Source organism: Electrophorus electricus, chromosome 18 (genome assembly GCF_013358815.1).
Source record: "Electrophorus electricus isolate fEleEle1 chromosome 18, fEleEle1.pri, whole genome shotgun sequence".
Classification (NCBI taxonomy): domain Eukaryota; kingdom Metazoa; phylum Chordata; class Actinopteri; order Gymnotiformes; family Gymnotidae; genus Electrophorus; species Electrophorus electricus.
This window is the reverse complement of record NC_049552.1, coordinates 7253120-7268547: the sequence shown is the minus strand read 5'-3', so window position 1 is coordinate 7268547 and position 15428 is coordinate 7253120. Positions and strand designations below refer to the sequence as shown.

The 15428-nt window shown below is 43.6% G+C and overlaps 2 protein-coding genes across 5 annotated transcripts; one reads left to right on the top strand and one right to left on the bottom strand.

Moving 5' to 3' along the window:
• Positions 1-889: 889 nt before the first annotated feature.
• LOC113580447 lies at positions 890-5940 on the bottom strand. Its single transcript, XM_027014994.2, has 9 exons — positions 5751-5940; positions 5275-5371; positions 4984-5158; positions 4531-4673; positions 3467-3643; positions 3201-3317; positions 2721-2807; positions 2376-2523; positions 890-2273 (listed from the first exon to the last, which is right to left on the bottom strand). The coding sequence occupies exons 1-9, from the start codon at positions 5762-5764 to the stop codon at positions 2251-2253; spliced, it is 981 nt and encodes a 326-aa protein (XP_026870795.2). The 5' UTR covers positions 5765-5940; the 3' UTR covers positions 890-2250.
• A 294-nt stretch (positions 5941-6234) lies between these two features.
• si:ch73-236j9.2 (solute carrier family 35 member E2A) lies at positions 6235-15234 on the top strand. 4 transcript variants are annotated; one of them, XM_035536359.1, is made up of 10 exons: positions 6471-6708; positions 6899-6958; positions 7055-7499; positions 8682-8817; positions 9130-9257; positions 10078-10198; positions 10295-10348; positions 11345-11417; positions 12523-12668; positions 12966-15234. In XM_035536359.1, exons 3-10 carry the CDS (start codon positions 7217-7219, stop codon positions 13186-13188), a joined length of 1164 nt encoding a protein of 387 aa, XP_035392252.1. In that variant the 5' UTR covers positions 6471-6708; positions 6899-6958; positions 7055-7216; the 3' UTR covers positions 13189-15234. The 4 variants fall into 4 exon arrangements, with proteins under 4 accessions (XP_026870824.2, XP_035392252.1, XP_035392253.1 ...); XM_027015023.2 differs by lacking the exons at positions 6471-6708; positions 6899-6958 and adding an exon at positions 6235-6462; XM_035536360.1 differs by lacking the exon at positions 6899-6958.
• The last annotated feature ends 194 nt before the right edge of the window (positions 15235-15428 follow it).

Genomic DNA, 15428 nt, shown 5'->3' with positions numbered 1-15428 from the left:
CGGCAGTTTAGGGAGAGTGTGACTGTGGGCCTCTAAAAAAGCATTTAAAACTAGCCCGGAAGATGTAAAATATTTAATCTCTTGTGGTGAAATTGTATGGTATCTTCACATAAACCTTTCATCTGCACTTCTTTTTTTCACTTTTCCCTCTAACAATTTTTGTAACGTATCTTTTGAGAATATGTTTTAAAAAATGGATTTTGCATTTTTTACATCGCACTTTAATAAATGATCCAAAAACCGAACTGTTCCAAGTTGTTCTCCCCCTTTACCACAAACCACCTAGAAGACGTGTGGGAAAGTCCCGTGTAGTGTACGGAAAGCTTCCACCGTGGTGTCATGGCTTTCCAGCTGTGTGTGTCTTGACCTTACATCATTGTGTGATGCCACATTTTAACTGAAATAAAGGACAATGTGGCATTTGCTAAATGTCATGAAACATTTTGCGCAACGTTTCTGTCTACACGCACGCTCGTCCTTGTCCAATGGGACTCACTGCAAGAGTGCACCAAACCTCTCCTGTCTTAAAAAAACATTTCTGAGAATTAGGTTTTCCTTTTCTGTCCGGTTACCACCATCCTTGCTTTAAAAACAAACAAACAAACAAGCAGGAAAGCTTAACTTTTTCCTGGTCATGATAGCAACAACAGAGTTGCTGCATTGTGAGTTAACTGTATCGCGTGTTGGGAGTTTCCACACCTGAAGAGATTGAGAAAGCTGTGGTTCCCTTTCACCAGCTTCCTAAAATGACAGTATGAAATCTTTGCGCAAACGTATCTGTCGAACAGTGGTAGTGTTTGCTGGGTGCTACACGAAGCTTGGTACTGTGAGACAATACATTAAATAAATCAACTTCCGAACAGGGCTGTTAACATTTACAATCACAATGCGTGGTTGTCTAATGTATTTATTGCCACTTTTTTAATCACAAATGAGTTTTTGAAAATAGAGAAAGCTGTACTATCAAAAGAAAAATCCAAAAGTTGCAAATTAAATGATTAAATACATTATTCTGTATACGTCTCTGAAGTAATTACAGCACGTGAAGTAGAAAGAGTAACATCTTCAGTAAATGGAGACTAACAAAGAATAGTGTGAACAAAAGGTACAAAAACAGTTATCCTGAACGCGTCTTTAAAAAAGTGTCATCTCTACATGTGAAGCGTTTATAAAGTGTCACAGTAATCTCCTGTTAAACCAGTCAAAATGAGAAGAAAGGACTGCAAACGCAAGACACGGTCCAGTCCTCTGGGTTGCGATACTTCCCCAAGTTGTCAGGTCGTGCACTCCTGCATGGAGCTTTTCTCCCTTCCAGCAGTTGGTATCAAACGATTGGGGGGTGGGAGTTCTGACCATCTTCCAGGAGTACACACAACCTACCGTTTGTTAAATCAGTTCAAACCCAGAAAACGCGGGAAGGGGCGGGGGGTTTGGAAGCCTGACTGACAGGCACAATATGCTTTTTCTTCTTGGCACAGACGAGACTCAAACTGGCTGTATGTGACGAGAGACATCAGCGTCACATGTCCGATCTCACATGTAGTCTTAAGGATTACTCAGGCACTTGGATATAGTATATGAACTTAAAATTGTATCTACAAACACAGTGGAAAAAAAAAAACTGACCGAGTTTTAAGAAAGGCTAAAGCTTGGAAACGCAGGTCTTTGTGCAAAAACAATTTTTAACACATCGAGCATTTTAAAGCAGGTCATTGTGTGGCTAACGCATGCATGTTACATCTGCTACAAGTAAAGAAGCAATACGTTAAATGAAATCCTGAATGCTTTGCTTGCAGTCTCAATCTATAATAATAATAATAAATAATACTTGATTTTTATTATTATTATTATTTGAGTCTTAAAGTTCACCCTTTCACATCTGAGCAGTGCATTTCTATCAGTAACTAAGACCTCAATCGCTCAGAGACCGCGAGGCGTTCGGCCGTGTCGCGTTAGTCAGCCACGCTCACTCGATGGCTCGCGGACATTGTAATGATCAGTGAACGGAGTGTAAAAATCAAGACCATCCGCATTAATCACCAAGATTACGATGGCTCATATTACTCTGAGGTTTGGAAACCAGTCCGGGGTACAACGGTAGCTGCCACGCACTCCATGTTAAAACGTTCATTAAAAGCAAAAAAAAAATAATAATAATTTAAAAAAATTAAAAACGCAAATGTCGTATTTGCGTACGACCCGTTGGCTGGCCTCTCTGAAAGCCGTCGCGTTCCTGCTCGTCCTCTTCACCTACGGCAGGCGTGCGGCAAACACTAAAGAAAAGAAATGAGACGCACGTCAGCAGTCGCGAGCCGCCACAAGTCAACAGGCTTTGGGGTCGGCAGCGGCGCGGGCGTGGCACGCGCGACACTCACTTCTCTCGCGCAGGCCCTGGCCGAAGCTGCCGTACAGGCGCAACAGGCTCCAGAGCAGCGCGCCCTTGATGACCGCCGACAGCGCGCAGCCGGTCACGGCCGCCGCCTCCAGGATGTAGGTCTTGCTCTGGCCCCACTGGGAAATGATCTGCAAGGGACAAGCGTGTGCACACCTGACGTCTGCAGACGGATTTTTCCAGCATAGCGGAAGATGGACGATAGAGTGGCGTGTGGTAGTGAACACTGAGGGGTTAATGACTGCATTTGGGGTCGTAGTCGGTGAGGGAAAAATGCTAGATTTAAAAAAAAAATAAAAAAAAGAAAAAGGTGTGTTTCTTGTCTTACTGAGTAAAGGAGATAAACGAAATAGCCCAGCTGTGGCAAGTTCAGGATGACGAAAATCCAAACGAGTGGCTTCAGTTCTTTCAAAACCTAAAAATAAATGAGAAGCAAGTCAGGTATGAGCATAAAGTGATTATTATCTGGGGGCGGGGGGATTATTTGATATTGAGCTGTGAACTCCCTCCTGGTATTCCACTGGTCTACTCCGCCATGCTAAGTCTAATTCTAAGGCGCTGTCTCTCTGCCTACACGCTTCATTCAGCCCGTGAATGGCTTGGTGAAAGAAAAGCAAGCATCCACCGTTGGATTTACTGCCATTTCTCGTTACTGTTTACACTGCCCCTTGAGGTCAATAATTGTATTGCATTTCAAACATAAAGACAAGGTAGTACCAGGACCTGAGTCGTGGGCCCCTGTTCTAGTGAATAACCGAATTAATGTGGAAGATGGGGGGAAAAAAAAAAAAGAAATATGTTGACTCACAGCAATGGCTCCAGCTGCAGCAGTGAGGCAGGCCCACACAACTCCAATTCCCAGAATTACAGTGTGGGCGTAGGATATGGTGGTACCCGAGGTTAGTATTAGGATGCACAGGCACAGCTGGTGAATATATTTCACAAAAAATCCATATAATACAATGAAATGTATGGACAGGAAATTAAATGGACAGAATTGCTGTCATTGCTGTCACAGGTTTATGCGCTTGGCAGTAATGTCACTCTGGACTGCAGACATCTGGAGAAAGTCACCTGGGCCTGAAGGTCAAAGGTCACCATTGAGAAGCAGAAGTTCAGTAGGAAATACTGTTCCTGTAGGGTCTCCAAAGCTCCGCCCACACGGAAGGCCATCATGTTGGGCCTTTGAATGAGCAACAAGGCGCAGATCACGTGCAGCACACCAACACACAGGATACACACAAAACGTACCTGCAACACACACACACAACTAATGAGTACCTGTAGAGTCAATTGAATACAATGCACTTAAAACACATCAAATGTGATTCAGAAGCGCACGTTTGCGACATTCCTCAAACTTTGCAGACTAATTACTTAACCTTATTTTGAAAAGTCTTATTTAAAAGGACACGTTCCCAATTTTATAACCCATGTTTACTGAAATTGTTCTTTCATTTTTAACTGTGCATGCCCCAAAGAGTCAGACTCACAGTGATGGTGTTTAAGCATCTTATGTTTATTCATAATATTTTTTGAATAACAGTAGACCACCCGCAGTAGTTGCAGTTGGCCTGCATCTCATTTGCGAATTTCCACACAAATAAAGTCAATAAACCCAGACCGAGAGCACGACTTTTCTTCCCCTTTTCAAAAAAACATCTAAAGGCACACTTAATTCTATGGCAAATTTCTCCATGTGCAGCTATAAACAACAGGATATCTTTAAAGGAAACATTGTAAGCAAAACCTATTTTCACTGTAGATGGTATTTGATGTACCATAACAGGTGACCGGTGGTGAAATATGAAATGTCTCTCACTGTGATGTACTTCCCATCATATAAAGAAAGTGCCACCGTGTCACGTTAATCAAGCTTTCCCACTCTATGTTCTCCAATTTGCTTTCGTAATTACTGCAGCAAAACTGCTCACAAGGGTGCAGGCCACAGGGTAGCCAGGAAGGACACAAAGTAAAATTGCAGGTGGTGAGGTGACCAGTGAGGTGACCATTGACCATTGCGATTATCACCATAGCAAAAAACGATACCAAGAAACTGATTATACAGTAAACAAGTCACGGACAGAAGGCGCCAAACAAAAGAGTCAATACGGGAAGGAAATGGGCCGTTTACATACCGTCAGCAGTGTTGGATAAGATGGCAGCACGCTGAAGTTGACCACGGAGCGCACCATGACCACGAGCACGCACAGCACAAAGACGATCAGCTCCTGCCGGTTCTCCTGCAGCACGCCCCGCGTGATGTAGTACACGCAGAACACTGGGGAATGTCGTGCGCGTGCACACACACATACACACACACACACACACACACACCTGATGATATTTCCAAACTGATTTACATATGTCTAAAGGGTATAATGCACAGGTAGTACTTTCAAACTATATGAATTATTCAGGCCCAGCCCTCTTCTCATTGTCATATGCTGTTTATTCATGAAGTACCATGCATCAGCTCCACCCTCTGTCTATCCTGGTCGCTGTGTACCACAGTAGATCTCAGAGGAGGAGTGCCGACCCTGCAACCTCGCCTAGGCAGCCCGAGAACGCCGAGCATTAGCTTAACTTACGGATGCCCACGAGCTGGATGAGGGAGATGGTGAGGTCATCGTCATCACCACTGCTTGAACTCTGGCTCTCTTTCTGAATGTTGATTGCGGTGAGGATGAGGAGGGCCAGGAGAGAAACGAGAGCGAAGCAGAAATAGATCTTGACAAGGCAAGGGAGCTCCGACCACCGCTTTATCTGGACAGAGGAAAGACCCACACACAAAGTTTATGCAATGTGGGAAAGCTTGCCACTGGGGTGTCCTACACGTCCTACGGATGAGCCTTAACAGTGCATCTCCTTGTAGTACTCACTGGTCCACATGGTGTTGGTAGGAGCTCCCTGTGTCTGGGCTCCAGGTTAGGAGTAGGGAGCTCAGTGCAGTCTTGACGTTGAGGCAACACCAAGGGACTGGAAAATTAGTAGTGGCATGCATGACAGAATAACAGAAGTCAGGGTAATAACCACGTACTAACCAACTGCGTAGCTAAAACGAAAAGTCCAGATGCATGAAGCAAAATTTCACCACGACTGGTGCCCAGCCCCACTATGCCAACTCTGCTACGTCAGGTTATTAACTACAGTTTGACTAATGGGATATAGAAACCAGTCCAGTTTTGCAAATTAAAAAGGTTGTGACTAGATTTGGGTACACATGTAGATTTAGGTGTGAGATTTAGCTTTAGAACTCCATCAGCTAATTCCCTCACATAGTTCTTAGCTACAGCGTTTGGAAGCGACTGGTAGTGCTAACATCAGTGCATCTTTGACCACAGACACAGGCACTCACCGAATCTCGTCCATTGCTACAGATCTGACGGCGAAACTTGTTTTATTATTATTACTACTATTATTATTATTATTATTATTATTATTATTATTATTATTCCTACATCAGAAAAGTGCTGTGCTTTTTAGTTTTGAGGTAACTCGGTTCTTCAAAATACAGTTTCACCTGCATTTTTGAAAAACACACATACTTCAGTACACCCACTTCCGCAATACGTCCCTAGAGACGTCAGACATCACCTTTCCGATCACTGCTGCACGCTAGTATCGCAACATCTTTATGTTTTAAGAATATCGATTTTCTTATAATATACATCACATATTTGTGGACTATGTTTTCCAGATTATGTCAGTAAAATGCAACGTATTCGAAATATATAAAACGAAATGCGTCATTTTTAGTTATAAAATACATCCATGAATACTGCGCAAAACTGCAGAGTCGATGACCAAACAAACATTTTCTTTGGAGTCTGTAACAAGAACAACCGACACGTTCCAGCAAAGCAGAGCCAGTATTTGTAATGTGGGATACTTATACAAATATGAACATAATAAAAATTGTAACTAGCCTATATATTTACATTGAGTATCTAAGCAAATAATTCAGTACAGATATCTGAAACTACACTTAGTAAGTTGGCTGGAGATGTTGAGTCGGTGAGAGTTGTGCGTTCGTTTGCTGCTAAGATGATTCACCAATGTGGCAGAAGGTGATCTACTCTTCTCCGTCTGGTGGAGTTTATTTGACCGTTTTTACGTCAGTTAGACTTGTTATGCACTATGCATTATATAATGTTGTTGCCAGTGCAGTTTTAATTTCAGTGTGGAGTAATTTTTAGATTACAGCTAGCCCACATTATCGTTTTCTAGCTGTCTGGTACAAAGTCTGTGGATAATATACAGTCAAGCAGAGTAGCAGTCCTAGCTCGCATGGATAGGATAGCTGAATTAGCTAGGTAAGGTAAGAGATTTTTAGGTAAACGTAGCTTTATCAGCTAAATAAATGTAAATGTTTATGTTGTAGTTTAGGAGCTTAAACAAAGTTTCTTCTTCATGTTTACCCTTGCTGAAATGAGTATGTATTATTAAGATTTTGCCTTTGGCAAGATTATCAGAAATCGAGTTACTCGGTTGCTTTTGTGGTAGGTTGCTTGTGTTTTGGAGTGCTACAGACTGATCTTTTGCAGTCGGGTAGCTAATTTAATGGTATGTTTTATCATAGTTTTAAATGCTTTTTGGACTTTTCTGCTGCTGCTTGAGTTCAGAACCGCACCGTCATTGCCTCATATGTTTGTGTTGCAGAGAACATCCGACTTCCACCAGTAGGTTCATCAGCAAGCTCATTCCAAGGATGACCATAGGCGCTTAAAAATGGAATAGAGCCTCGGGTCTCCCCCACAGTGCCCCTGCCCTGTCCTGCCCTGCCCCGCTCTCCTGAACAGAGCAGACGTGCCTCGTGGCACCATGCCCGCCAGTGAGCGTCTGGGGCGCTCTGTCTTCTGGAAGCTCTTCTCGCCCTTCAGGAGGCCTCGGCAGGAGCGTGTGATCCTGGCCCGTAGCGAGAGCATGCCAGGCGAACACGTGCTGAAGATCACCATCACGGAGACCACGGTCATCGAGACAGACTCGGGCACATGGAACTCCAGGTCGCTGACCTATCTGTGCCTTTGGTTCTTCTTCAGCTTCTGCACGCTGTTCCTTAACAAGTACATCCTGTCCCTTTTGGAGGGTGAGCCGAGCATGCTGGGTAAGTGGGTGCGTGGAAAGTTCTTCCCGATCAGCGAGGTAAAAAATACCAGTGGAGTTATGTGTAGGAGGAAAAGTTACATATAAGCAGGTTCAGTGTGCAACGCCACTTGTTTGTCACCATGTGAAGGCATAACAAGGCATTTGTGTCCAACACCGCAAAATATCGCTAATGTCATTCTCTTGAAATACCTTTATATGCACTCAACATGTGCAAAACAAGTTAGTGGGACACAAACTAAACCTACATGTAACTGTAGCACTTGGCCTCCGCATCTAAGTGTGTGTGTGTGTGTGTGTGTGTGTGTGTGTGTGCGTGTGTGAACAATGGCAGGCGTGATGCATATACCCTGCAGGAGTTCAGATTTTGCATGGGTAACTAGTGCAGGCTGTGCCACTCCTGGGTTAGACCATAGATCACCATCAACGCAGCAATTCGTTACAAGTGGCTCATCACCAGTTTTGCATTTAGAAAAAAAAAAGAAAATTATACATGTGTGTATTCAGGCTGGCACTATTTCATATGAAATGTCAGTTATTTATAGCTGTGTTGTCCAACTTGTGTGCATGTAATGGTGTTTAATCCCTACGTTAAATATTTGGCTAATTGTCTCACCATTAGCAGGATGTAGTGGGGCAGGAGGGGCTGTGGTGCGATACGGCTTTTGGGTGGAACCTGTATTTGGCTTTCAAAGAGTGCATTCACCTGGAGGCAGACAGAGCCAGGAGGGAACTTCAGGGTCCCTTAGCCACCACGGAGACGGCAGCCAGCCTGTTAATGTGACTCTGCTGTTTTTTGTTTTTTGAATCACCTTTGGAATTTTGCAGAAGGCGTCTCCTGACCAGAGTGTTTGTGTTTGTTTGTGGGTTTTTTTTTTTTTTCTTTTTGAAATGTGATGTACCTTGAAGGAAGATTACCAGGTGCACCATTTTTTTTTACGTTAGTGCAAACCCGTCTTGATGGAAGTTTTAGCACACCATTAAAACTTGGGGGGGGAAAAAACTTTTTGATCCACGCCATACCTGCACACACTTCAACCCAATTTATTCAAAAAGTAAAAAAAACAACAACCAAAACTGGTTGCACAAGCTGCCTGGCAGAAGTCAGTTGGAGCAGTTTTTCTCGTAAGCAGGCACCACAAGCTTTGCCGGGGTCATGCTTTGTCCGTCTTCTCTGCATCAGGTGCTGTCCAGATGCTCTCCACCACGGTCATTGGTTGCTTCAAGATGTTTGTGCCATGCTGCCTGTACCAGCATAAGTCCCGGGCCGAGTACCCACCCAACTTCCTCATGATCATGGTCTTCGTGGGGCTGATAAGGTGGGCCTTCACGCTGGGTATCCCTGCCCGCTGCTAGGGCGATGGTTACCTGGCTACGCGGACTGATGCTTAGAGTGTTCCAGAAACCAAAAAGTCACGTAATTAAGAATAGCATGGTCCGTGCCTGCAAAATTGCACATCACGCACGTCTGCTGTTTGATTCACATGGGACGTTACCGAGACGACAACTGACCGCAAGTGCCGTCTTATGCTATATGATTCAGACGAGGGGGCTTGTTAACGCTATGGCATGTGGTTTTGGGTCGCCCCTCGTTTTAAAAAGCCCATCCACCCACAGCTTCTCTCTTACAGGTTCACCACGGTGGTGCTGGGGCTAGTTAGCCTGAAGAACGTGGCTGTGTCCTTCGCTGAGACCGTAAAAAGTTCGGCGCCCATCTTCACCGTCATAATGTCCCGCCTTATCCTGGGCGAGTACACTGGTAAGGGGTGGGGGAGGGGCATCCTGCCCGGCGGCTTTCGTGGGTTGTCCCAAACACAGATTAAATCATCCCAGCTCTAGCTGTTTCCTGCCTCTTTCTGCCTCTTGCTGCACCTATGGAGGATGCATATAGAGAGAACAGGCTTCATTAATAGTGAATAGTTATTAATAGTTAAAACAGCAGTCTTCAACATATTTTAGTCAGTTTGACTTTAGAACAGTGGGAAAGACAGTAACGAATTGACTGCTGATCTAAGATCAGTGAGAATCACTCATTGAACCAAAATGTAACCCAAATTTCGGTAGGGCAGAATACTTAAGTGTACTTGAGTGTTTGATTTGTGGGGGGGTTTTTTTGGTTTATTTTGGTTTGTTTTTGGGTTTTTTTACTTTCAGTAAATGTGTCGTCATTGTTTCGTATGTAAGATCTCTATCAACTCTCCTGTTTTGAGATGCTCCATATTTAAGGTCATTAATATGAACCTGTCTTACCTGTTGTTTAAGTTGGCTGTCTGGAGGTAAACCTGCAGGGTCACAATTACATTACACTGAAGCAAAATGCCATTTGACCTCTGTCTGGCTGCTTTGGGAATGTGTCCCTCAAAATGCAAAGCATGTTTATCAATCCACAGCAAGTGTGTGTATAGAGTGGTAATCAAATCCTGTGTCCCAATGAAATGTTGACCCCCCCCCCCCCCTCAAAAAATCAATTACATTTTAAATGCTGAGTTCTTTACTTAATTAGAAAAATTACAGAACAACTGTTAAAACCCACCAGGAGCACCAAGTATTTCCGACACCTTCTTCTATTGGGTCTGCAGGTCTCTGGGTGAACCTGTCTCTGTTTCCAGTGATGGCAGGGCTGGCCCTCTGCACGGCCACGGAGATCAGTTTCAACATGCTGGGCTTCTCCGCCGCGCTCTCCACCAACATCATGGACTGGTATGTCATGATCACGTCTCCAGCTCTCATGACAACATAGAAAACGGGGCGTGCAGATAAGGTTGATCAAAGTCCCCTTTCTGTGTTCTGTCGCAGCTTACAGAATGTGTTCTCTAAGAAGCTGCTGAGTGGGGACAAATATAAATTCAGGTGAGCGCTTATTGTCTCAGTTGCGTCTCAGTGGCTTGTGTCTGTTACGTTTTGGGACTTGTTGGATGCGGTGATGTCTATGGAGTAATCACACGCAGCATCATTTCTCCCAGACCGCGATGCTATTATATTTGAACACACAACGTCAAACACGGAGTGCGTTTACGTGCATAATCATAATCCCGTTTCTCCGTTAATCCAATTTACACAAGTGGTCATGTAAACGGCATGCGCTGATTTCTTAGCTCGGACTATGGCCCAGAAATCAGTTAGCTGGGTTTTAGCTCAATAATCTGATTTCTCAGTGCATGTATATGCTTACTCTGACTTCTTTGGGATTTCGCAGTCTGCGCACGCTCGCAAACGTAACCGGAGCTGTCCTGGAAGCAACCAGCATAATTAAATGCAAAATGGCAATCACTTTTGGGGAGACTCTGAAATGCAACACATGCACGAGGAAATGAAACATTTGAATCACACAGTATTAGTAACTATTAGAATTCGAAGATCCATAATTACCGGTAAAGTGGGTCCGTATTTAAGAAAAGCCTTGGCAAAAAGTTGATGTTTACATCACATTCTGTGAGATTATTGGTTGGTTTCAAAATAGAAATTCGATTATTTGCCAACTCATGTAAACCATAATCTGATTACTCAAGTGCACGTAAACGCGTTGATCAGATTACTAAGAAAATCTTGATTTCCTGCAGTAATCGGATTATTATCCGCATACAAACGCACTCATGGTGTTTGTGTTCAGACATGTGCCGTACCTGTCGATGATTTCATAAACTTGGTGTCATGTGGAACATGACTTGTTTCCTAACTCTGAACCTGTTCAGAAACATTTAGAAACCCGAAGTGCTTGCTGTTATTTCGAGAAGCATTAAAGGATAACCCCATAGTTCGACACAGAATCAGGGGTGTTTCTTTCTTTCTTGAATGGCCCTTGCATAGTCGGTGTTGATCTCTTCTGTCTCCATGTTCTCTGTCCAGCCCCCCTGAGCTGCAGTTCTACACCAGTGCCGCTGCTGTCGTCATGCTGATTCCTGCCTGGGTCTTCCTCATGGTTAGTCACCTGTCCAAGACGTTAAGTCAAGACCTGTCTAGGGGACACAGTAGACTACGCTTTTAGCTTTTGTGGACTCGTTCGTACTTCAAGTCCAGTTCCCCACTGATGGGGTGTGAGGAGTCTTGTAGTGCGCCAGGTATCACAAGTGTAGATCTTGACTTGACAGCATGGCGTCCATGGAAAAAACGGTCCCACGGCACTTTGGACACCTCACGTGACCCGTTTAATGGAAACGTGGTAGCAGTAGTGCGGGCTTGATTTCTACTGTACCATTGCAGGGCAGTGATATCGTTCTCTTCTCTCAGCACAATGCTTTACAAGGTACACCGTGTAATTCATACCACGCATTTGTTATTTATTTATTAACCAGTGGCACACAGTAGCATTCTCAGTTATAGGCATGCCCAGAACTAAACACAGCCTGCAGTGACCTAATTGCTTTGAATAAGTTCTAATTTGTTCTATGGTTGCAGTCAAAACTGGCCTCACGCTGTTGGGCGTCCTCGTGAAAATACACTTTAAATGCAGGGCCATGTTATAAACAGGCTTTTGGTCTCAAAGTAGATGTTCTTTTGTACTTTGTAAGAGAACTTGGCTATACTTCCTTGTGAGGTCGCAACAAATCAGATGATCTAGTTTGTTGCAGCCAGTTGTTCATTTTTCCCAGTTCATCCTACTACTGTGTTGAAAGAGGCACAGAAAGTCAGACCAAGATCAAATTCCCTTCTGCAAGATATTATCTGCAGGTTCATAGTACGAACATAGTGAGTGTAGAGTTCATTAGTTATTATAAATTGTCCTCTCCTATTGTCGATTAACTATTATCCCAAGTGAAGTCAGCAGTTTATAAATCTGTACCTCTTAATAATGCTTAGCCCATATAGGCCCAGTTTCATCTGTAAAATCTGTCCCTTAGAGTCGATTTCAGCGTCAGACATGGGAAGCAGAACCGGTGCCTCAGGACAGGGCCCTGATTAGGTGATTTAGGGATTACCACGTGTGATTTAGGGATTACCACGTGTGATTTAGGGATTACCGCATGAGCTGTCATGGTCACAACCGCGCCGTCTCGCCCTGTCTGCTGTGCCCCTTCCCCTCCCAGGACCTGCCCTTGATAGGGAAGAGTGGGCGGAGCTTCAGCCTGAGCCAAGACGTGGTGCTCCTGCTTCTGCTGGATGGGCTCCTGTTCCACCTGCAGAGCGTCACGGCCTACGCACTCATGGGCCGCATCTCACCCGTCACCTTCAGGTGAGCGCACCGCCCTGCCCAGTAGAGGTAGCCAAGAGCGCTAACCCAATGGCGCTGGCCCAGTAGAGGTAGCCAAGAGCGCTAACCCAGTGGCGCTGGCCCAGTAGAGGTAGCCAAGAGCGCTGGCCCAGTGGTGCTGGCCCAGTAGTGCCTGCCCGAGAGTTATAACCCAGTAGTGCTGGCCTCAGAGTGTTAACCCAAGTGAAGACACCCATTCTTAATGACCTCTTTGCATAATATTCCCTTTTAGGAATGGCAGTCATTCATATTGTCAATTTTGGTTTGATTTTTGGTCAGCGTGGCCAGCACGGTGAAGCACGCGCTGTCCATCTGGCTGAGTATCGTCGTGTTCAGCAACCCGGTGACGGCGCTCTCTGCCGTGGGCACCGTGCTCGTGGTCATCGGCGTCATGCTGTACAACAAGGCCAAGCAGGCGCAGAGGGACACGCTGCATGCCCTCGCCCAGGCCGCCGACCCTGACCAGCGGCCCCTGGAGGCCAACATCAAAGCGGCGGACTGATCCGGAAGGCTCCTGAAGCTGGGACATGGAGTGAAGCTGGAGTCCGCCCCTAGAAATTTACAGTGGACCAATGAAAAGAGGAGGAACTGATGGTGGATGGCAAATCTGTGTAGACTTTGGTGCCTGGAAAATGTCATAAAATATGGCATTCCTAACTCCACTGTTTTGATATAAAATGGTACAGATACCTTTTGTTTTGTTTTTTTCTACTAGTATATCGATTACAAAAAAAGAAAAACAATTTTTTTAACGTTTACTTTTCATTCCTTAGGCCTGTTTATTTGTAAAATAGTTTGCCTCGTCTTTCTTCTTTAAAGACTTTTAAAAGAAAGAAAATGACATTAATGGTGGAAAGAGAGATCTCACTAAACTTCCCAAGGTTAGTTGTACTGTGGATTCTTGCACATAGGCCTGGGTGAAAGCATGACTAGTCATATTTGCTTAAACTAAACTGACTGAAACATTTTACCCTGTTGGCGTTACCTCTCCTATAGCACAGACATGTTCATGCACGCTTTGTCTAGTGGAGAATAAGCAGTGTCTTTCAATAAGGGACCACATTCTATGATGATGTGTGGGTCTGTTTTGTGTTTCTTTCTCTTTCTTTGCACTCCCTAACTTGACATTCTTGTGTGAGTCATGAATGCTTTCAGCCTTCCTATGTAAATCAAGCCAAGACTAAATGTTCTATTGTCAGTATAGCCTGTTCATTGAAGCATTCCAAAGATATAAGGGGAGAAACGGTGTCTGCCAGCTGGTAAATGCATCGTTTGATGACCTGTTTCTCAGCAGTCAAGAAAATGGAGACCTGCTATAGCTAGAACTCGAGCGTGGCTGTTTACATGTTAGTAAATTTTTACGCTCCATTTCTTTTTTGCCGGTTCTGTCTTTTAACTTTTTTTTTTTTAATGTGATTTATACATTTATGAAGCCAAAATCACAAATTATGGCTGACTTGTCACTTGCTTACAGATATTCTGTGGCTTTAGCTGTAAGCCTGGATTTTCCAGTGAGTCTTGATGAGTATGTTCGTGTAATCCATGTGTCTCAATGGAACAAAGCACCTTGCTCTGGAGCTTCTTTTGACTATACTGATTGTGGAGAAACAAGTTCTGTAATCAGTTGCATCTGATGCTTGTCATTTTAATTGTGACAGTACAATCTGTAGTTATTTATGTGTGATACATTCATGTGTATCAGTAATTGTCATACCCTTAGTAATGGGTATTCATTGAGTGTAGGAGACCTGTGAATATTGTTCTTGTTTTTACATAGCAAACATGAAGTCAGTAGTAGTTGTTTAATAGTTGGTGAACTGCTTTAACGATTCCATTTCACCATCTATGGTTTGTGGTCTTTCTTGACCACTGATATATTGTCATTTGCCTATTTTGTCCCTCAGGTGCACATCCTTAGTGTTTTTTTGTTTGTTTGTTTGTTTGCTTGTTTTTTAATGTGTTAAACTCGTCATCTAGCCTACACTGAAGTGCTTCCCACATTTTAGATGCTCTGTGTTATGTGTCAAAACTTGAATTCCAAAACAACCTTTGTTCCTTAGACTACTGAGCTAATGACATTCCCTGTGGTGGTCAGTTAACTGACTAACATCTGTTGCTTTCCTCTTAACTGTGAGCTTCAGATTCACATGGACCCTGTGGACTGGGACTTTTATATATGTGGATCCATTTCTAAAAATGCATTTGTTAGCTTCATTGGTAAAACCTGGTTGTAATTCTTTTGGCACCAATTTAATATCCTTCACTTAATGCAGGTCTGGAAATGGCAGCATTTGTTCTAAAAGGGTAAAGCTTCTAGATGCAAAATGAATTGTGGGTTTGGGTTTCTATATAATGAAAGTTGGTGTTGCATCTTGAGAAGACGTATTTTCATATACTAATGAACCAAATTACTTTTTTAAAGGATTTGTCTGTATACATTGGTCTTTGTGTAAATTCAAGATGTAATAGGTGTATGTCATACTTTGTTTTTCAGATGAATTCAAATTAAAATTTGCTTAAGTTGTCGAATAAATTTATATTAAATTGACTTTGCTTTCCTTTAGTTGTTTGACTCTTGTTGCTCGGTTTCTCATAACTGGCACATTGCAAGGAATTACTAACTAGGTTTGGGGTGGGGCATACTTTCCTTCGCGTAATCAAGATCCCAGTCATGAAGAGAGCCTTTGTTGGCTGTGAAACAAGCTAGAACTACCATTCCTGTTGTGCTTGCCCTTCGAATAA

Excerpts from the sequence above, each read along its gene's own strand:
- LOC113580447 (XM_027014994.2), bottom strand. Across the intron at positions 5,159-5,274 it reads TACCAACACCATGTGGACCA|ATAAAGCGGTGGTCGGAGCT; the intron begins GTGAGTACTACA and ends TCCTCTGTCCAG. Across the intron at positions 4,674-4,983 it reads CATCCAGCTCGTGGGCATCC|TGTTCTGCGTGTACTACATC; the intron begins GTAAGTTAAGCT and ends GACATTCCCCAG.
- si:ch73-236j9.2 (XM_027015023.2), top strand. The coding sequence starts at position 7,217 with ATGCCCGCCAGTGAGCGTCTGGGGCGCTCTGTCTTCTGGAAGCTCTTC. Across the intron at positions 7,500-8,681 it reads GGGTGAGCCGAGCATGCTGG|GTGCTGTCCAGATGCTCTCC; the intron begins GTAAGTGGGTGC and ends TCTCTGCATCAG. Across the intron at positions 9,258-10,077 it reads TATCCTGGGCGAGTACACTG|GTCTCTGGGTGAACCTGTCT; the intron begins GTAAGGGGTGGG and ends TTGGGTCTGCAG.